Genomic DNA, 22,122 nt, shown 5'->3' with positions numbered 1-22,122 from the left:
CCATACCCACACCCAGAGCTTCTATGTGTTACCTTCTTTACCACACGACCTTCCCAGCCCGAACCGCATTGCCACCTTCAACAGACCCAGGCTCCAACAGCTGATCCTACCTACCCTACCTAAAGACCCCTAACGGCCCCTAATGGCCCCTAACGGCCCCCATAACCAGGATGTACCATAACCACCTAAAAAAAGTAAAATCACTTTATCTGACATCTTCACGATGTGTTTAAGCCAGTTTGAACAGTTTGGATATTGGGACAATAAAATAACAGGTTAGCCTAGCGGTTTTATTCCTATAAACAGATGCCCTGGGTTCGAATCCGACGTCGGCCCCTTTGCTGCATGTCATCCCTCACTCTCTCTCCTCCCAACATTTCCTGTTCCCTTCAGCTGTCCTATCAAATAAAGACCCCCAGAGGCCCAAAAAATAACTTATTTAGTATTTATTATTCAGGCTGTGATGTAGGTAGGAGGTGAAAACTGAAGCACACACTCAGTATCTCATAGCAACAGAAAGAGTATCTGTGTTTCCAGACAGGTGGACACACCCAGAGAGAGCGAGACGGTCTCTCTCTCTCTCTCTCTCTCTCTCTCTCTCTCTCTCTCTCTCTCTCTCCCTCTCTCTGCAAAGAAAGCTGCCACGCTGCATTCCTCGCCACGGTTCCCTTTTGTTGATCCGCTGCAGAGAAACGCCCTGATCCTGAATCACTGGCATGTCCGTATGCAGGACTGTGTGATGTATGAAGACGTCTTAAATCATTAACACCGCCTTAATGTGACCGTATGACGTAACAAAGACTTCCTGTTTTGGCCCAAAGCTGGTCTCCCACTTTCCCAATGTTTACTGTAAACACGGTCAGGTTGTCAAAGTGCCCCGTACATTCAGACTTTTCATTTAAAGCGATACAATCTCTTTATTTTCTAACTTACAGATTCATAGTTTCCCGCCATTTTTGCCTTTAATGGAAAGGACAGCTGGAGAGAGAGAGGGGGGGGATGACATGCAGCAAAAGACCGAGGTCGGATCTGAACCAACAGAAGCCGCTACGCTACGCTAACCACTATATAGCATAGCTGACGCCCCACAGAAGCTTCCACAAGAGAAGGAGAGAGCAGCGGTGGTCCTTCTGGTGTCTCATAAAGACGCAAAAGTTATTTATGTGTCTGTTACAAACAGGAAGTGACACAGAAACGCTGGCAAAGTATTTAAGGCAATTCAGACAAATTCCCCCCCCCCCCCCCCCCGGGATTAATAAAGTATTTCTGATTTCTAAAGAAGTTTGCTTTAACTTTTTGCTCATAAAAAAAATATTGTATGGGGGCGCTGGTGGTCCAGTGGTTAGTGTGCACGCCCCATGTATGTCTCTCTCTCTCTCCCTTATTTCAAACTCTATCCACTGTCTCTCAATAAAAAGCCCCAAAAAATCTTTAAAAAACAATAAATAATATATTGTATCCCTCGGACTTCTGATTTTCTTCCTGTTGTATCGAAATCGTTTGACTTTTCTATTTAAGGATCCATCTTCACATTTGTGCAGCAAAGGGCCGAGGTCAGATTCGAACCCGCGGCCGCCCGCTGCAACGAGGACAAAGGCCTCCGCCCATGGGGCGCTCGACATAACCGCTACAGGCTATCCAGTGCCCCTCTGTGTCTGAATTTGTCGACCTAGTTACTCATACGGGATTTATCTACGCATCTGTGGATTTATTTACGTTTTCAGAAACTGTTCTGCAACAATAATTTCTCCATATGAGGAAAAAGTGTCAGATGGGACCTTCAACTTTTACACATTTAGAGACAATAGAGAGGTGTAATACTTCTTTAAATCAGCTGATTACCTAAACCCTGTCAGCACACTCCTGACCTTTGACCTTAGAAGTGAACCGGCTGTGTTTTAGTGAGGTCGAGGACAGGAAGTATTCAATATTCATTCAAAGGTTTCACAAGATTTCACAAAGCACATTTCATCGATGTGAATCAAAATGTTTAGTGTGTCTGACTCCCCCCCCCCCAGCACCTGAGGGGCCCCTGCTCCCTAGGAGACATGTGAGAGTGTGTCAGGGCCCCGATGAAAAGGAAGGGCAGGACATAAAGAGAAAAAGGAGAGTGCAAGGGAACAGGTCTGTCCGGTCCCTCTCTCTCTCTCTCTCTCTCTCTCTCTCTCTCTCTCTCTCTGCTGGGTGGATGTGAGGGGCGGGCGACGCACCTGTTAACGTGGTGTGGGAGGAGCCTCTGGTGTGTGTGTGTTTGAGTGTGTTTGAGAGGAAACCAAAGGGAGAGGAGAAACGAAGCAGGAGTCACAGGGTGAGGAAGACGGAGACGAAGAAGGAGTAAAAAAAAAAGAAAAAAGAAAGAGATATTTCTGTGGGATTTTTCTGCGTGACCCCCCAACCCACCCACGACCTCCAGGATGTTTAAGAAAAAGGAAAGTAAGGACGGTACGCTCAAGATGAACAAGTGAGTTTTCCTTTTTGTTCCCTGAGGAGTTTTTGAATGTAATGCATGAATGAATGTGTGTGTGGTGACACTTTATCTCGGCCCCCCCCCCCCCCCCCCCCCCCCCTCCTCCTCGTGTTTCCTCGTTCTCCTCCACAGTTTGTGTTACACTGAGGCTGAAGGACACTGATTTTAAACTGCTGATTTGAAGAGTGATGGTTAGAGCTCGCTCAGGTGTCAGTCAGGGTGTTGTCGGAGCCCTGAGCTCAGGTTTACTCTGTAAACACTGAGAGGGGGACTCGAGCGCTGACAAAGTGCTTTTCCTGAGCAAGTCACAGAGAGGATCGTGAGGAGGACAAATCCACACAACTCCTCTGTGTTTCCTTCATGGAGAAAATGTGTTAATACCAGTCAGTGATTCAAAGGGGCTCTTTTTGGGGGGGGGAAGTGTTGGTTGTCATGACAACAGATGACTTAACTCAAATCATACCTGTTCTGATGCAATGGCAACACAAAGTTAAAAGTGTTAGACCTCCAACGTTGGGTGATTTCTTAGTTTTAAGTTCCCCAAAAAATTGCAAAAACATTTCGACGACTTATTGTGCAATGTAGAAATTTGCTCTCTCTCTCTCTCTCTCTCTCTCTCTCTCTAACACACACACACACATATACACACACACCCTTTAAAGTCATGACTTGGAAAATACATCCTGGATTGATGATGTGATAAAAAAACAAGCTTAGCATAGGTTTTTTAACTTTCTCCCTCATTGGCAGATGTTTTTATTCTCTTATTTGAAGCATCTGAGGCTTGTTTTCTGTTTTTTTATATCTCAACATAAGAAGTTCATGAGGACTTAAAATATGTATAAATCTATAATTTGTGTATTTAGATGTTTCTGACTTGAGCTCAGGTCGCTAAGATTTGAGTTTTTGCAGGTTTGATCTGGAGCGGGTGGGGGCGGGGGTTGAACTCTGTCCTCGACTGATGTGACTCACATCGAGTTTTTGAGTTTTATTCAAACTCAGAGAATATCTTAAAGTATCACAGGAAGTCACAGGATCACCTCTGATACGACGCCATAGGATGTGTGTTTGTCATGTCGGTTGCATAACAGTGACTCGTCATGAGGGGGGGTTGGGGGGGGTGTCTGGCCTGTGGCCTCACGGTGGATGTTCTGTCTCCTTGCTGAGGTGTGGTGCTGAGGTGTGATGAGGGCTGGGCAGTCGAGGCGGCTCAGCTGGTTTCTGCCTCCCGTGTGGGCGTTGGTTCCCAAACTGTACTTCATGTTGCGACACAGAGTCAGCTCATTAAATCGATAAAGAGACGTTTAAAGTAGACGCATGGAGGTAATGATTATTTCATTTGTGACTCATCTTTGAAACATTTATTTGTTAGAGCCCGAGCTGCGTTTGTGTCCGAGCAGCAATCAGAAAATGAAAAGCAGGAAATCAACAAATATCTGAAAAGTTACTTTAAATGTTGTCTGCTAGGCACGACTCTGGCTGAACAAATGGGAGATACTTGGAAACCTTTTGACACCATATGTTTTAAAATTATATTAAATCATTATTTAATCAATCAAAAGTATCAGAGCTTTACAAAAAGGTCACATATTTGGTCCTATTTTTGACCGAACGCTGCAGCGAGCGAGCGAGAGAGAGAGAGAGAGAGCAGTGTCTGAATGAAACAAATACGTTGTCATGTTTTCAGGCTTCATGTGCAGAAGTTTGTCTGCAGTTTTCTGGGACCCGGCTGCATGACGGCCCCATGAAGTTTAGCGTAAACAGAGTCCATCCTAGATTAAAGCAAAAAACAAAAATCAAACCTAAAGATTCACAATTTCTTATTCAAGGAGGAATACACATTTGATTTATTGTTGGGCGTGCCCTTTGACCTTAACTTGATGTCTGACCGCCACCCGAAACCCCCCTGCACGAGATGAAGTCTGGCAGGAAAGAAAAGGAGACTAACGTTACATCTTCACTCCTTCAATCGAGGATGTTAGGATGGGCGTTTATACCCAGTGAAAAGCCGCCTCGTTCTGATTTTCTCCTGGACCTCTCCACTCACTCGGGATTTTTCAGTTTTCCTGCTCTAGGTGACATAATAGGTGACGTAGCCTCAATGAATGCACCTGATTGGATGAACGCACGGCTAGTCCCTGGACTCATTTGCATAGACTACAGCTCTGGTCTTTCCTGTGAGTTCCTCTTGAAACTCGCTGTAACTCATCCCAACATGCACTGCCCTCCTGCCTCTCAAGCTCTCCATAGAAAATGAATAAAAACCGTTGAGGCGCTATCCGTCATCGTTTTAACCAGTAGAGCTGTACGATAAGGCGTCATCAGGAGCCAAGCCGAGGAGGTGAATGTTCAGTTTGTTTTTTTAGTCAGTCAGGGACCGCGTACAAACTCAACGTTCATCTCACTGAGATTTAGCCGAGTAGCTTGATTCCACCTGCAGCCACACCGAGCAGGTAGACTATTAGCCTAGTTACCTAAAGTGAAACCTGCCTCCCTCCACACCCACCAAGAGAGCGCACTATCATATGTTCACACACACCTGAAAATGGTCTGCTATGTACGGTTAGAAGTCGTGACAATGAGAAATGTTTTAATCAATCAGGATTACACATGATCAGATTTTCAGGATCCATTGTTATCACTTTACGACTTAGCCAGGAGGTCGGCGTCCATTCACTCCCCCCATCCCCAGCCCCCCCCCCCGCCCCGCCACGCCCGACCCGGCTGTGTGACAGCAGGAAAGGAGAAGTGACTTAATATCTGACGTTCTCAGACTGTCTGGATCCTAGAGTCGGCCTTTGTTTTCATCTGGTCGCTGCGATTTTAAAGTTTCCCCCTGCAGAGTCAACCCTGAAGGTCTATATAAGGTCTCAATAAACCGGACGATTAAAAATGAAACTGCTCTTCACAAAGTCGACGTTCAGCTTCACTTTCTTTGTGATCTTTTAACGTCTCAAAGCTCTAAAAGTCAATAAAACTTAGTGACTTAAAGAGTTGAGCTGGGAGGAGTTGGGAGTGTTTGTGCTACGAGCTCTGTGATTTTGTAACTTTAAAAAAAAATGCAGACAAGCCCTCGGAAATAATGCGGCTTGTCTTGTTCTCCTACTTTCTAGTCGAATCAGTCGTAGCTGCTGGTGAAGCCGCTGTGGTCATTCATGGAATCAAACGGCAATGTGAAACAAAGGTTCATTCTTTGCTGCTGAGAGTTTAACGTTAATCCACCGACCGTTAAAAAATAAGGTGAAACAGTTACAGTATCAGTCGTTGGCTTTTATCCAGAGTCGTCTGTTTGTGTTCAAGGCTCCGCTGTGTTCAGAGCAAACAGTCGGTACAGGAGACACACCTCAGATCAGCTCACACGCCCGTTACTCTCTATCAGACCTCTTCACAGGTCAGTGTGTGTGTGTGAGGCAGATTCATGATCACAAAGGACACAAACACTCGATGTTTAATCATGTGGTTGGTGCAGCTAACCTCCCTCCATGTGTGTCCTTAACCTTCGCTCTCATCAGGCTCATGTAGAAGTTAGAGGTTTCAAATTTAAGGTCGACATCTTGTGAGTATAATCACACTTTACAAGAAGGTTCGACAACAACCTGAATCATGTATTTGGTTCATTTATGGACTTAAACTTATTAGGGATGTAAATACTCCTTCATGGGTTTGTCCAGGTGGTCCAACAGAGGTGGTCTTTAAGGTCACATATTTGATAAAACACACTTCATCATGTTTCTCTAGTCTGTTTACAAACCCCACAATGACGAGAAAAGTCCATCCTTTCCGTCTTCTCCCTGCTCCACTTTTCAGAAAATGTGTGCTCAAACAGGCTGTTTGGAGATTTTCCCTTCATGACATCACAAAGGGCAGTAGCCCCTCCCCCAGGTGGGTGACACTCCCACAGCTAGGTGTTTGTTCTGCCCTCTGAGTCTGCCTTCTCACCGTAAACAATAGGACATGGAGCTGAGAAAGCCCTTAGACTGTAAATATTAATGTTTGAAGCCTGAGCAGCGTCCCCCGTCTGTTCCTGCAGGGGGCGCTGGAGTCCCATCGATGGCGGTCTCCATGCTGGAAATGCTGTCTCAGTCTAACTTTCAGTCAACCTAACGACAGGCTGAGAGCTGGAGCTGAGGCGGGTTTTAAACCTCCTGACAAACCGTTACACCGCGCCCACCTGTCAATCAGGTCAGCTACACGCCTTATTGTGAATAACTCTTATCCTTCATCAAATCAAAACTGATGAGTCATCAAAACATTCACCCCCCGTACAGTGTGTGTCCATCGAGACATGAGCTAATCACACCTATTTGGTTTTTTGAACCAGGCTGTAAACATGTTAATCTCTGCTGTAAAAACAGACTTTTTAGAATGGGTGTGTATGTGACTTCCTGTGCTTCTGCAGCCAGCCTCTAGTGGACACTCCAGGAACTGCAGGATTTAACACTTCAGCATTGGCTTCATTTTTTAACACCTGAGGATGCTGCTTGGACCTGACACTGTTTGGTGCATGTTGTGCCCCCCCCCCACTCTCTCTAAAGCTGTCCTGGCTTAAAAGCCCCCCAAAAATATTTTAGAAATAAAACAGCTGCAAGAAAACGGCTCTGTCTTTGGTATGAACCCGATTCCCCGCCCCCCCTATCTGTATTGTATGTCTGATATACGTGTGTGTGTGTGTGTGTGTGTGTGTGTGTGTGTGTGTGTCACATACCTGTCCCTCCTGCTGAGTGAGCGGGGATAGCGAGGTCTTTGTCAGAGCGGCTGAAGAACCAGCTGAGTGAGTCTCTGCATTCCTGTGTCGCTCCATCATCTCATAGCTGAGTGGAGATGAATCTGATTCAAGTCGTTATCTGACTCATAAATCTGTCCGGCCTGACATTGACACTTGCATTCTCCTCGTGGAGACAGGTCTCAGAGGAAGCCGCGGTATGTCGGTCAGTTAACCTGCCAGCTGCATGATTGTTCGTCGACATTCTTTGGATCGGTGTCTTACACATCGGCGTCATCGATTGGAGGTTTTTAAGAGCTTGGATAAAGGGAGTCTGTTCGGGTTGTAAAATCCGCCCTGTTGCTCAAATTCAAACAGCAAGAAGAGCAACATGTGGGGTCGTCATGTCACATTCAGAGTGATTGTTTGGATGTGACCAGATTATTATCTATGTAACACTAAAGATGGGAGCTTTGAAACAGGTTTCAAAGTGCAAATGTTGAATTAAATGGAGACTTCAAGATGTAGAAGATTTGAAAATATTAAGGAAGTTGTCCTCCGTTGTGTCGAAGAGCAACTTGCAGGTATTCCCATTTTCATGTTGACAAAACCCTGATGATTTTGTTCTCCAGAGCTTCCATTGAATCTGTCTTCTTCTCTTGTTTCATGGTTTGGTAACCTGACTCTTAAAAACAAAAAATGCTCTCAGTGTGAGCGAGCAAACTGATCGGAGAGTCTCAATCCAACCTGATGGATCTCTCTTCTTTACAGCTGCAGCGTGAGGTGAGCACTGTTCTTACCGACCGCTCTCATCCCTTAAACGGGGAGTTTCAGCTTCTCCGCTCTGGCCGTCGATTTTGGACAAAACGCTACAGGAACTCTTTAATACCTGCAGCTGGAGCACTGCTGAACAAAGCGAACTCAAGATGAAGCACTTTACCACGTCGGGATATATTCAGCCGATGTAATCGATGATGTTTGTTTTTAATGTGTTGTATCTGTCTCTTGGACGCTGGATTCCTTTCTGAACTACAGATTTAGCTTCAGGTACTAATAAAGAAACCTTAAAAACTGCAATTTAAATCCCGCCTGATGAAGGGCTCGGGGCCTGAAACCTCACATGTGGTGATACATCTCCTTCAATGTAAACTGGAGCAGCTTCTGGTGTGCACACTTAGTCTTCCTTCTTCCGTCTCTGGGTATATTTTTTGTACTCAACGGCTCAGATGTGCTTTCTGTTTTGATATTTTTGTGAGAAGTATTGAAATGCAATCTGAGGGAAATCCCAGCTCCCTCTACGGGTCTAACGTCAATCCTCAGATTTAGAGAGTTTGAGACTCCGAGGCCGACTTTTGAAGACTTCAATCTGACTTTTTCTGACTCTCTCTCTCTCTCTCTCTCCTCCCACCTCGCAGGACCCAGGCCGGAAACCTGCAGCTACTGGTCGCCCAGATGCAGAAGAACGCCGACACGGTGGAGAAAGACATCCTCCGGTCTGAGGAGCTGCTGGCTGTGGTGAGAACACACACACACACACACACACACACACACACACACACACACACACACACACACACACACACACACACACACACACACACACACACACACACACACACACACACACACACACCTTCTTGAGGGCACTTTTATAACTGGAAGCTCTGTCTTGATGATTTGTGATCTGTGGTCTCCCTCGTCCAGGATGCTGAAAATGACAAGAAGGAGCAGCCCTTCGAGCACCAGACGGAGATCTCAGACCGGCTGGGCGAGGCCGAGGGTCTGCTCAAAGACCTCTTCCTCGACATCGACAAAGCCAAGAAGCTCAAACACCCGCAGGCCAAAGACATCGACAGAGAGTGAGTGGAGACTAAATTAATAAGTCAAAGGCGACCAAAGTGCTGAACAATAACAAACAGACAAAGCACAGCGTGCTAAAAGCCAAATCTGATAAAACATACACATTCGACCTTTAGGTCCACAGGAAACTAACAGGGTGACAAGATGGGCAATCTTAAGGACACTTAAGAGAGTCAAAGAGTCAGAGATCAGAGATATACAGGTGCAGGCCAGGCCTTAAACTCCACCCTGTACATCCTGTACCTGACTGGGAGCCAGTGAAAATATGCAAGTACAGGAGAGAGTCTATCTCTTTTCCTGGGTTTCAGTTAAAAATGTAGCTTCAGTGTTTAGTACCACCTGCCAGCGGGACAGGGACGAGCGACTGACGCCGAGGTAATGGCGTTAGAAAAGTCCAGCCGGGAGTGCCTTGGTTGATTTTCATGAACAAAACAGACTCATGAAAAAATACATTTGATTATAAAAAAAAATGCTGGAAGTAAATAAAGAGGAAATGAAATACACATCGTTAAAATTCAAGGTTTGAATTTTTTTTTTGCATTCGTATATCTGTTTTTTATTGTGTTGCCCTCGTACAGTCTGTGTTAATATGGATGTCTGTGCGTCTCCTCCAGTGTCATTGAGCTCCACGAGCGCTGGCTGAAGGACTGCCTCTTCTACCGAGACATCTACGAGCAGATAGACGACGTGTCGCTGATGCCCAGAATCGACTGGGGGCCGGTTTTCAACGAGAAGCAAGTAAGTATCACAACCTGACCCCGTGCATCAACGTCGACGATTTGGGCTCAGAAAGCAGTTTGTTTTGGTTTCATGCTGGTGCTCAAGGGGCGACATCTACAGGATCAAAAAGTCGCACATTCCTCCTTTAAAGACAATCACACATCAGGATCTCTGTCCTGCTCGACATGCAGCTCATACCTGAGGTTTTTAAACGACGGTGATATCTCCACCCCCAGACTAGAGCAAAACCTTTGAGCAGGTCGGCCATTTTTATTCTCGCTACAGATGAGTGATGTCTACCGGGGAAACTCAGGGGTTTACATTTAAAGAGACACACACACCAAAACGGAGCGTTCTGAGAGAGCTGGTTTATACAGGGTCACAAACCTCCTCTGGTGCTTGATTCATGTTATATTTTGACCAAAGCACAGCACAGATGTTTCATTTAGACCACAGGGGGACTGTTTGAAAAGGTGGAGGAGGGGACTGTTTGAAAAGGTGGAGGAGGGGACTGTTTGAAAAGGTGGAGGAGAGGACTGTTTGAAAAGGTGGAGGAGGGGACTGTTTGAAAAGGTGGAGGAGGGGACTGTTAGAAAAGGTGGAGGAGGGGACTGTTTGAAAAGGTGGAGGAGAGGACTGTTTGAAAAGGTGGAGGAGGAGACTGTTTGAAAAGGTGGAGAAGAGGACTGTTTGAAAAGGTGGAGGAGAGGACTGTTTGAAAAGGTGGAGGAGGGGACTGTTTGAAAAGGTGGAGGAGGGGACTGTTTGAAAAGGTGGAGAAGAGGACTGTTTGAAAAGGTGGAGGAGGGGGACTGTTTGAAAAGGTGGAGGAGGGGGACTGTTTGAAAAGGTGGAGAAGAGGACTGTTTGAAAAGGTGGAGGAGGGGACTGTTTGAAAAGGTGGAGAAGAGGACTGTTTGAAAAGGTGGAGGAGGGGACTGTTTGAAAAGGTGGAGGAGGGGACTGTTTGAAAAGGTGGAGGAGGGGACTGTTTGAAAAGGTGGAGGAGGGGACTGTTAGAAAAGGTGGAGGAGGGGGCTGTTTGAAAAGGTGGAGGAGGGGACTGTTTGAAAAGGTGGAGGAGGGAACTGTTTGAAAAGGTGGAGGAGGGGGATGATATGTCCTCTTTAAAGTCAACATGTGGCTGACTGTGTCCTTCCTGTGTGCTCTCAGAAAGAGGTGAACGCGGAGGAGTACGGCCCCACCATGGCCGACCTGGAGAAGCAGATCGCTGCTCACAACATCCTGCACAAAGAGGTGGAGGCCTACAACGCGCAGCTCTGCGTCGCCTCAGCGGGCAGCAAGGTAAACCACTCTGCACACGTGTATGAAAACACTTTAACACGTTCTCCCGGATCACTCTGAAATGTTCATGTTGCCTTCTTGTGTTTTCAGGAGAAATACACAGCCCTGAAGAAACAGTACAACAACCTCTTGGTGAGTGAAGCTGGAACACTTTCTGTGCACGATTTGGAGTAAAAGTCGTCGACTATGAAGACGAAGAAAGAACATTAATGGTTCTTAAGAAGAAAGAATGTAATCTGTATTTTCTCTCTGTTTTCAGGATAACTCAAAGTGGCGTCAGCACTACCTGAAGAGCCTGTACGAGTACATGCAGGGCTGCAACAAGGAGCTGGCCTTCCTGGGGGAGGAGCAAGATAAGATCAAAAGTGAGGACTGGAGCGACCGCATGGTGGACCCGCCGGATGTCCGCAGGCAGTACGAGGTCAGCAACCGTCCTGACACCTTCTAAAGGGTTAAATATGAAGGCGGAGTCAAAGACGTTACTCATGTGTTTGTGATGTTTTTTTCTCGCTCCGTCAGAACTTTAAGAACAACAACCTGCTGTCCCACGAGAGCGAGGTGAACAAACTGCAGGATGAAGGAGACAGACTCGTCGACATGAAGCATCCTGCCAGCGCCACGATTCAGGTAACGCAGCCTTCATCAGGAAAAAAGACTCAAACTTTACAAACAGAAGAGGTTTTCAACTTTTTAAAACTTCTCACATTTACAGGCGCAAAGAGACGCTCTGCGGAACGAGTGGCAGAAATTCCTCAACCTCTGCATCTGTCAGGAGACTCACCTGGACAATGTGGAGGAGTACAAAAGGGTAAATATGGAGCACAAAGTGGTTTTTATGTGTCAGGAGGATTTCATGGCTTTGCCACCGACTTAACAGGTGTCATGTTTTTTTTTTTAGTTAATTTAGTCATTCTTACTTTTTGTCCACGTTTATGATTTTTAAAAAAAAGAAGGATTATGTGTCGTTTTAAATCATATTTGTCTTTTTTTGCCTTTCTTAGTACCAAATGGAGACGGAGCAGCTGTCGGAGACGCTGACCAAACTGAACAACAGCCTGGACCCGAAGGTGGTCAGCAAACAGAGCAACTCAGAGACTCTGCTGCAGCTGGAGGTACACAACCGCTTTATCGCCATGGTTACAAAAAACTGCAGGGCGCTCACATTAAACCTACACCGCCCTCTGGGAGCAGATTCTTCCATTTGATCTATTTATAAACATGTATTTGTGAAGGTGAAGAAGATTTTTTAAATTTTTTTTATTTAACCAGGAAAGAAAAATTGTTCATATTGTTCATACATTTTTTTAAGCCTTCATTCGACCAGGACCAGAAAGTAGTTAAAATTAAAAAAATCACACAAACAACGAGCAGCCACACCTTCAAATACAAAAAATACATTATTAGACATTAAAGTCTTTATATGTGATTTTTCACACTTAAATATAATATAAATCAAGTATCTCCTCTGAAAATAACTCTGTGAGTCATGACTGTCTACAATGGGTGTAACACCCGAGTCCCACTGTCTGTGATGTTTTCCGAGTCCTATCTGGGTGTGCGGTCAAAGAAGTCCATCCAACACGTGCAGACAACGAACAGTGATGAGAGAGAAAGTGGTTAAAACAAAAAACTTCAACTAATCAACCAATACATGATCACAAAGATATCATATTTAAAGAACTTCAGCACGGTTTTTCCTGCAGGAAAACGTTTGAGATGAGGATTTGTCGCTTTGTGTTTTTGAGATGAGTACGTGTGAGACATATTTTTTCCTCGTCGTTTGTTCCTCAGGCGGAGGAGAAGGCGGTGCAGAACAGCGAGCAGCTGCTGGCCGACCTGAGGAGACGCAGCACCACCATCGCTCCCCTGAAGCTGCGGCGCAGCACGGGCAACAGACCCATCACGCTGGAGTCCCTGTGCGACTGGGAGACGGACAAGGTGGAGCCTCTTCACATGATTCTCTCCTCTTTTGGTTGTTCGGCTGATAAATGTGCTTTTGTTTGTCCGGAGTAAACAAAGAGGTGACATATCCACAGCTGAGAGGATTGTAGTGATACTCACTGATGTTCTTTATTTATCGTTGTCATGTAGGCATCTCTGAACAGAGGGGAGAAGGTCACCCTGAAGTCCAACTCCGACATTGAGAACTGGGACATCACCTCCACTGACGGGTCCACAGGAACCTTCCCCGGAGTTTGCTTCCAGATCCCCCCGCCCGATCCAGACGCCATCGACAAAGTGGACCTGTGAGTAAAACCAGCGCCGTGTAGCTACGACAAACGACGCAGGAAAATGCAGTGACCTGTATTCTCATATGTTCCTCTGTCCATGTCCCCTCATCAGGCTGGGAGGTGAGCTCACAGACATCAAGAGGAGGAGAGCTGCTCTCGCTGCTTCCCTGAAGAATAACAAATCAGCCGTCTCCAGGCCCGTTCAATCAGGTCATTACCTTTAAATTCAACCTTTCATATCCTCTTCATTAGTTCTGTAAATCATTACATGAAGTATTTGAGAGCACTTGCACAAAACGTTTCCACTTCATCCTAAAATCAGATCCATCCATAAACATCCTCACATGAGTTGTTGCTCAGTTTGTTTTGAACAAGTCCTTCATGTGTTTTTTCTTTTGAAAGCATGAAAGCATCATCTTCTCCATGATAAGAGCGCCTTGTTTTGATTTGTTTTTTTCCTTTTTTTTGTTCCCCATCAACGTGCGCCTTCCTCACACAGAGCAGACTCTTTTATCCAAAGCGACGTACATCAGAGAGTAAGAACAACACAAGGAAGGATCTAGAAAAAAGGGAACAATGTCAGTAAGAGCAAACGATCAGCTTTGAGTCTGATTGGACACACAGGTGCTGACAGGAAGTGACCAGAGGCAAAGCACAACATTGAGGGCAGTTCTTGAGAGCTCTAATCAGTATAGAAACCATCTTATAAGTTGTCGTTATCAAACAAAAACCATCGTCATTACCATCATCATCATCAATAATATGGAGACCATCATCATTAAGTTAGTAGGTATTCATGAAAGAGCTGGGTCTTTAGCTTTTTCTTAAAGGTGCAGAGGGACTCTGCAGATCACATGGAGTTTGGAAGTTCATTCCACCACCGGGGGGCGACAGAGGAGAAGAGTCTAGTCAGAGACTTAGGACCCTGTTGTGAAGGTTGGATCAGACGCCTTTCATTGGCAGAGCGTAGTGGGCGGGAGGGAGTGTAGACCTCGATGAGAGAGTGAACTCCTGATAACTTCAGACTCTTCTCTTTATTAAACAAAAGTCTCTCGTTCCCTTCCTTCAGCTGCACCATCCTCCTCCCCGCTGGATCCCAAAGCCACAGCGTTGGCCCAGCAGCTGGACAAGCTGGACGACGACCTGGCCAGCGCCGAGGAGAGCATGCTGAGCCGCCTGCGGACCCCGCTGGACCGCAGTGACCCGGCCGGAGATCTGGCCAAGAGGCTGAGAGAACAGCAGGTGAGAGGAGCAGAGTCTCACACACGGAGGAGAGCACCAGGAAGTGTGTTTTTCATCTCTTCTTAAGTTGCTGATGTTTTCACTTTTGCAATATTTGCACAGGATGCACAGGACAACATGTTTTATTTTAACCAACGGATGCATTGTCTTTGTTATTCTGAATCTCTTGTCCACAAATGTTGTGCTTTGTGCAATAAATGTGTTTATCTAAATCTATCTCCACAGATCGAACAAAGATCTAAGAAAGATATTGGCAGAAATATCGGTATCTGATTGTTATCGGTATCGGCCCCAAACATTTCCATATCGGTCGGGCCCTAATAGAAATTTTAAAAAAAGGGAATCTAATCACAGATTGTATTAATAATGGCGTCCAAACAGACCGACTGTTTCTCACAATCAAAGCACTTTAACGATCAAAAATGTTTTCTTGTTTCACTCGGTGACTAAAACTGATTAGATGTCAGGTATTTGATGAAACAGAATTTGATGCTGATTCAAAAATACACAAAACTCCTGAAAATGTCACAAAAATGAGCGACGTGTGTGAACGCAAACAGCCGACATCTTCACCCGACTTTACTCGCCTGTGTTCTAGTAAATGGCGGGCTGTCCTGACATTCTCAGCTTTGATTTCAGTATCATAAATAATGTCCATGTGTCCCCTCACAGCAAGCCGCCGATGCTCTGAAGGCTCTGGAGAAGCAGAAGTTGGCTGCGCAGGCTGACCTGCAGCCGCTGCTGTCCAAAGACCCCGGTGTCACCTCCTCGGGACTGCCGCTCAAACTGAGCACTGCCAACAACAAGCACGACAGCATCGCCGCCCTCGCCGACCTCTACAACAAGAAGTACGTTTTGGTTTGAGGTGTTTCACATGAGCAGTGGCATGGTGTGGGATTTTAGATTTACCTTATTGATGGTCATGTTGTGGTCTCAGTTCACTCATCAGTACATGTCGTTCTTCAGAGCTAATGCGTCTCTCGGCCTGGAGAATCAGATCAAAAAGGTGGACGGCCTTGTTTCTGGATTCGAGAAAAAGATGAGTGATGACAGTCCAATCCCTGACGTACCAAACGCTCTCCAAGCCCGCACCGATGACATCCAGGTGAGGACATTTTGCAAAAAAAGTCTTTTTTCATCAGCTCTATTTTTGATGTGACAGATTTGACATTGCGCGTCTTCCTTTCCGTGTTCAGTATCAGCGGAAGGCTGTGGCGGCGGCTCAGGACGACATGAAGAAGCTGAGTCAAGATCTGGAGGCCACGGAGCAGCTGTGCAGCTCTCTGCAGCAGGGCTACCAGGAGTACTGCCCCGACATCCAGCGCCAGAGGACTGAGGTCAAGCAGCTGCAGACGCGCTACGCTAATGTGGCTAACCAGCTGAAGGAGAGGTGAGGATCTACAAATGCTTTGAAAGGACCAAAACCTGAGCTACTCAGCAGATCTTTGAATTGAAGTGACCATAACGCTGGACTTTTACAATTTTTATCATAGAGAAAACATCTTACAAGACGCTGCGGGCAAAAACCAGGAGTTCCAAAGCACAAGCAAATCCCTGAAATCTTTCCTGGACAACCTGCCGAAGGACCAGATCAATCCCAACGATGACCTGTCTCAGATCGCCGCCAAGCAGCGCTCTCAAGAGGTGAGACTCAAAAAACCCAAAATCAGGAGCATCCACTCTTTTCTTCATGTCTTATTCTTTGCATGGTAAAGTATCTGTTAAAAGAAGCTATGTACAAATAGAAGATTATTTTAACAACAAAATCTGTTTGAATGACACACAGAGGGTGGCAGAGGACCTGAAGAGGAAGGGAGACGACATGGACAGAGTGACCGACCTGTCTCGAGACCTGCAAAGTCTGCTCAGCGTAAGGCTCAAATCCATGATAATACAATGCTACGAAAAAACAACAAAAGAAATGCATTTCTGGTTGTTTAAAATGAACACATTTAACCATCTAATATCTCATGATTCATAACTTTTAAATGCATTTACTAAACAGTTGTTTGCAGATATTCTACACATTGAAACCGACGTTTAAGATTAGCATGCTGGATTGGATTATTCTTTGCAAAAAAAAAAAAACCTGCATGCCATACCTGATTTTTTTGTTGTTGTGTCCGTGCAGGATTATGAAACCAACGTTGACAAATACAACAGCACACTCGAGGACTCTGGAGCGACGGTTGCACAGAAACCGCGCCTGTCCACACTGACTGAAGCTGTCCAGAAAGAGGTAACATTCAACTCTCTATTTTTTTGTTTTTACATATATTTAAAGCTGAAGGATGCTGATGGATTTGCTGTATGCTCATTTTTCCTACAGGAAAGGGATCTGGTCAACCGTTACGCTGAAGCGTCAGCTGAAAGTTCCCAACGGCAAAAGCAGATGGACTTGGCTAAGAATCTTGTTTCACTAGTAAGACGTCAAGCCGTTAATTTAACTGCACTTTGTTTACTTGACTTTAAAGGCTTTATATGTGATTTTTCACACTTAAATATAATATAAATCAAGTATCTCCTCTGAAAATAACTCTGTGAGTCATGACTGTCTACAATGGGTGTAACACCCGAGTCCCACTGTCTGTGATGCTTTCCAAGTTTTCCGAGTCCTATCTTCACTTTGTTTACATCGCCAGGACAGCCGGCTGACTCCTCCCCTTGCGTATAAAAGTTGTTTAATTGAGGGACTAGAGAAAAGAAGAATAACATACTGTACTCACTGCTTAACTGAGTTTCTAGATCACGCTCATTTCAGGTAAATTTACATGCAGTGTGAAGATACGAGCAAAATAAAGATCGCTAGCATTAGCATGCTAACACAACAATGCACCGCGACGCATATAAAGCCTTTAAGATATGTTCTCTAAAATACTGAAAAAACACAGATGGCCTCCACTTGACCTGTAACCATTCACTTCATTTGCTCTTCCTGCTGCAGAATGAAGAGAAAATCACCATGGTGGCACAGCAGCAGGTGCAGCTTGAAAGCCAGCAGAGGAGTTCTTTGGAGTTAGACACTCTGGCCAAGGAGCTCGAAGAGGAGAGGGAGAGGGCGACTCATGTCCAGGTCGAGTTAAGAACCTATAAAGAGAGGCTGCTGTCCCTGAAGAGTCGCAGAGGAGTGGAGCGTGTCCAGGAGAAAGAAGTGCTGCAGTACTACCGGGACCCAAAATTGGAGAGCGATTTGGCTGACCTGCAGAAAATTCTAAATGAAGAGATCTACAAGCGTAGCACCAACGTGAGTGAGCTTGAGTTGATCACCAAAAAAGTCACCATCCAGGAGGAAACCCTTCAAAAAGCCGCGCCAAAACTGGTGACCAGAGAGGTGACGGAGTTCGAGAAAGATCCTCAGCTGGACGTAGAGGCTGCGAAGATACGAGACGAAATAGAAAGGATGAGAAATGAAATCAGAGTGAGAGACGGAGAGCATATACAGATGCGGACGGAGGTCACAATCCTTCAGCAGAAGAGGCCGCCGATCAAAGAGAGGGTGGTCAAGAAGGAGGTGGTGAAAGTGGAGAAGAACCCGGAGATGTTGAAGGCGGTGCGGACGTTTGAGACGGAGATTTCCGACGAGAACAACAAGGTGAAGCTCCTCAACGATGAAATCTTCCAGACTAGGAGCATGATCAACGCACTGGAGAGACTCATTCCAAACATCCAGCCAAAAGTTATCACCAAGGAGGTGAAAAAGATCGAACAGGACCCCCAGCTCATCAACGAATCTAAGACGATTCGAACCACCATAGAGGAAGAGAGGATCGAAAACAACTCTTTGTCCAGAGAGTTGTCCGAGCTCCAGAGCCGCTACAGAGAAGTTCAAACCTGGAGGCCCAAAGTCGAGGTGAAGGAAATTGTCAACGAGCTCTACCGGATCGACCCCAACACAGAGGTGGAGATAATGCGGCTCAGGAAAGACATCCAAGACTCCACAAAACAGCACACTGATCTCGAGAAAAATATCAGCCAGGTCACATCTGAGGTGAACATCCTCCGGGCTGAGAAACCCAAAGTGGAGATGAAAGAAGTTCTCCAAGAGGTGGTGAAGGAGGAGAGAAGCCCTGAAAATGAGCGGGAGATCCAGAGGCTGAACACCCAGATGAACCATTCGCACTCCACTTACAGCACCCTCCATGACCAGGTGATCAGACTCAGGAGGGAAAGAGATGATCTGAAGGCCGAGAAGTCCAAGATAGAGACCAAACTGGTCGAGAGAGAAGTCATCAAGTACGAGCCCGATCCCCTGTTGGAGAAAGAAGCTGACCGCCTTAGGAAAGACGTGCGGGAGGAGGCGCAGCTGAGGCGCAGCATCGAGGAGATGGTGTTTGATCTGCAGAACAAATACATCCTGCTGGAGAGGCAGAAGCCCGAGGAGAAGGTGGTCATGCAGGAGATCGTGCGTTTGCAGAAGGACCCGCGGCAAATGGTTGAGCACGATAAGCTCAGCAGGAACCTGGACGAAGAGGTGAAGAACAGGCGTCAATTCGAGCTGGAGTTGCAGCAGCTTAGATCACAGATTGAAGATAAAGTCAGGCTCCTCAGAGAGAGCGACGAGCGCCAAAAGAGGATCCAAGCCGAGTCCGAACTCCGAGAGATCCGAATGCGCATCACGCAGCTGGAGAACGCTCCGCCTCCCGTCGAGGAAAGCATCATCGTCGAGGAGTTACTGAAGGTGGAAAGAGACCCGATGTTGGAGAGGGCGACAAATGGACTGCGGTCGGGGTTGGACAAGGAAACCAGCGATATGTTGCGTCTCCAGAGAGAAATCCGGAGCATCACTCTTAGGCTCGAGATCCTTCAGAGGGAGAAGTCCGGAGAGAAGACGGTGTATAAAGAGGTCATCCGTGTCGAGAAAGACCAGGGCGTGGAGGCGGAGCGGGATCGCCTGAGGGAGCAGGCATCTCAGACCAAATTTGCCAGACAGGACCTGGAGGACGAAATCAGACGATTGAATGATAAGATCAACCTCATGTTGAACGGCAAGTCAAGCACTTCAAGGGAGGAGACGACCCTCACTCTGAACAGAGACGCCTTGCTGAGGGATAAGGACAACCTCACTCGGGAGCTCAGGACTCTGGAAGCCAAGAGGCAAGACACCAGCGTGTCGTTCCAGCAGCAGAGCAAACTGATCAACGAGAGGACACACATGAACAAGCAGAAGAGCCTCAAGATGTCGTCCGAAACGCAGCACCTGGAGAGGCAGATCCTGGATGAAAAGGACAAGATCCACATGAGGGACAGCACCATCCGGGACCTTCTGATGAGCCTTCAGAAAGAGGAGCATGTGGAGACAAGAACCAAAGAGACCAACGTCTCCACCAAAATCACCATCCTGGATCCAGACACCGGCAAAGACATGTCCCCCTATGATGCCTACCTGCAGGGCCTGATTGATCGTTCCCAGTACATCCATCTGCAGGAGCTGGAGTGCGACTGGGAGGAGATCACCTCCATGGGGCCCGACGGGGAGACATCCGTGCTGCAGGATCGCAAGAGCGGAAAACAGTTCTCCATCAAAGATGCGCTGAAGGCAGGCCGGCTGACGGAGAATCAGCTAAAGCAGTACAAACAGGGCAAGATCCCCATCTCGGAGTTCGCCTTGCTGGTCGCCGGTGACAACAAGAAGCAACCTCAGTTCAACTCCATCATCCCAAAGTCCAGCACAACAGTGAATTCTGCCCCTCCAAACCCCTCAGAAGTCTACCCTGTGGCCGGAATAATGGATGCAAACACTGAGACCTGCTACACAATTCGGAATGCCACCCTGCGCAAACTCATCGATCCCAGCACGGGTCAGAGACTTCTGGAGGCTCAGGCATCGACAGGCGGCATCATTGACATCAACACCAACGAGAGATGTACGGTTCACAAGGCGGCGGCCCGAGGCCTCGTCGAAGACAGCCAAGTCCAGCGGCTACTCAATGCTCAAAAGGCCTTTGCGGGTGTTGAAGACCCCATGACGAGAGAGTGTTTGTCCGTGGGCGAGGCCATCCAGAAGGGCTGGATGCCGAAGGACACCGGCCTCCGCCACATGGAGGCACAGCACCTGACCGGAGGCCTCATCAATCCCAATACAGGTCGCCGAGTGAGCATCATGGACGCCATTGAGAACAAGATGATCGACAGCTCAATGATGAGGGAGCTGCAGGCGGAGTCAACCTACATCAAGGATATTGTCGACCCAATCACAAAGGAGAAGATCAACTACAAACAAGCTCTGGATCGCTGCAAGAAAGACCCATTGTCCGGCCTCCCCATGCTGCCCGCCTCCTCCAAAGAGTCTGGTTACACCTCTAAATATGCAAGATTCTAGATATTTTTACGACATACTTATCTGATCCTTGCTGGTCAAATATGTACTATTATAAGAAATCAATGCCAAATGAATCTCTTAGGATGTTTATTTGACTCAGGAAGCGTCTTCTACCACAAAGCTTTCTGTCTGCCGAAATTATCGCTGCTGAGCTGCCTTTGTTTACCGAACATGTTTGATGCGAGCAAGACGTTTTTTTGATTTTTATTTAAAAAACCAGAGAATATAAATTCATTTTATCTGTGATATCGTTGTGTTATTTGGGATTCTGGGACAAGGTGCAATGCTTTTTACCAAGATTGATTTGATTCTGTATTACTCATGGGCTATCCTTGACATTGTTCACTTTAAACTCAGTCTTGTTTGATACTTTATGAAGATATATCAATAAATTTAAATTATAATGGATAAAGAGCATGGACTCCCTTTCTTTTATTAGTGTTATGCCTTTTTATAAAACAGGGAACATGAAGGTTTTTGTAAGAACTCAGTTGAAACAAAATCTGGGCGACTCCACTGTAAGCACGTTTCCAATTGGGAAATTCTTAATGCACATTTGAAGCAGCTGTGTCGGGAGGTTTTTGGGTCTTAAACAAGCGGCAACCTTGAAGGTCTTGAAAAATGAAGCCAATGCAGGAGTGCAAAGATCCTGCAGTTCCTCGAGTGTCCACCAGAGGCTGGCTGCAGAAGCACAGGAAGTCACATACACACCCATTCTAAAAAGCCTGTTTTTACAGCAGAGATTAACATGTTTACAGCCTGGTTCAAAAAACCAAATAGGTGTGATTAGCTCATGTCTCGATGGACACACACTGTACGGGGGGTGAATGTTTTTCAATGGTTCCATTTTGATTTTGAAAACGATGCGTGTTAACCATAGTCAGACGCGTAGCTGACATGACTGACAGGTGGGCGCTGTGTAACGGTTTGTCAGGAGTCTTAAAACCCGCCTCAGCTCCAGCTCTCAGCCTGTCGTTAGGTTGACTGAAAGACAATCACTCCTCATTAATTTTAAAATATGTGATTAACTTTATTTACCTGTTAAACTCCTTCATATGAAATAATGTGTTAAAAAATTAGTGCAAAAACAAATTGCAGTTCCTCAAGTGTCCACTTGAGGCTCACTCCAAAAGCTGCAGAATCCTCATTAAAACCCATGCTAAAATGTCAATTTTTACAGCAGATATAAACTGAATACAACCTCCTAAAATAATTTTTTTGGTCTGAGTAGCTCATTCCTATTCTTATTAGTGCACACTGTAGGGAGGGGGGTGAA

At 46.2% G+C, this 22,122-nt stretch overlaps 1 protein-coding gene across 1 annotated transcript; it reads left to right on the top strand.

The window, feature by feature from the left end:
• Positions 1-2,276: 2,276 nt before the first annotated feature.
• On the top strand, positions 2,277-21,258 carry evpla (envoplakin a). Its single transcript, XM_061062812.1, has 22 exons — positions 2,277-2,461; positions 8,585-8,684; positions 8,874-9,028; positions 9,644-9,767; positions 10,923-11,054; positions 11,145-11,186; positions 11,314-11,475; positions 11,574-11,681; positions 11,767-11,862; positions 12,056-12,166; positions 12,846-12,992; positions 13,146-13,300; positions 13,398-13,495; positions 14,355-14,527; positions 15,200-15,375; positions 15,494-15,632; positions 15,724-15,917; positions 16,021-16,171; positions 16,314-16,397; positions 16,659-16,766; positions 16,857-16,949; positions 17,472-21,258. The coding sequence occupies exons 1-22, from the start codon at positions 2,415-2,417 to the stop codon at positions 20,844-20,846; spliced, it is 5,970 nt and encodes a 1,989-aa protein (XP_060918795.1). The 5' UTR covers positions 2,277-2,414; the 3' UTR covers positions 20,847-21,258.
• Positions 21,259-22,122: the final 864 nt, after the last annotated feature.

This window comes from Labrus mixtus, chromosome 2, assembly GCF_963584025.1.
Source record: "Labrus mixtus chromosome 2, fLabMix1.1, whole genome shotgun sequence".
NCBI classification, from domain to species: domain Eukaryota; kingdom Metazoa; phylum Chordata; class Actinopteri; order Labriformes; family Labridae; genus Labrus; species Labrus mixtus.
The sequence above is the reverse complement of the archived record's forward strand: the minus strand, read 5'-3'. Positions and strand labels throughout refer to the sequence as shown.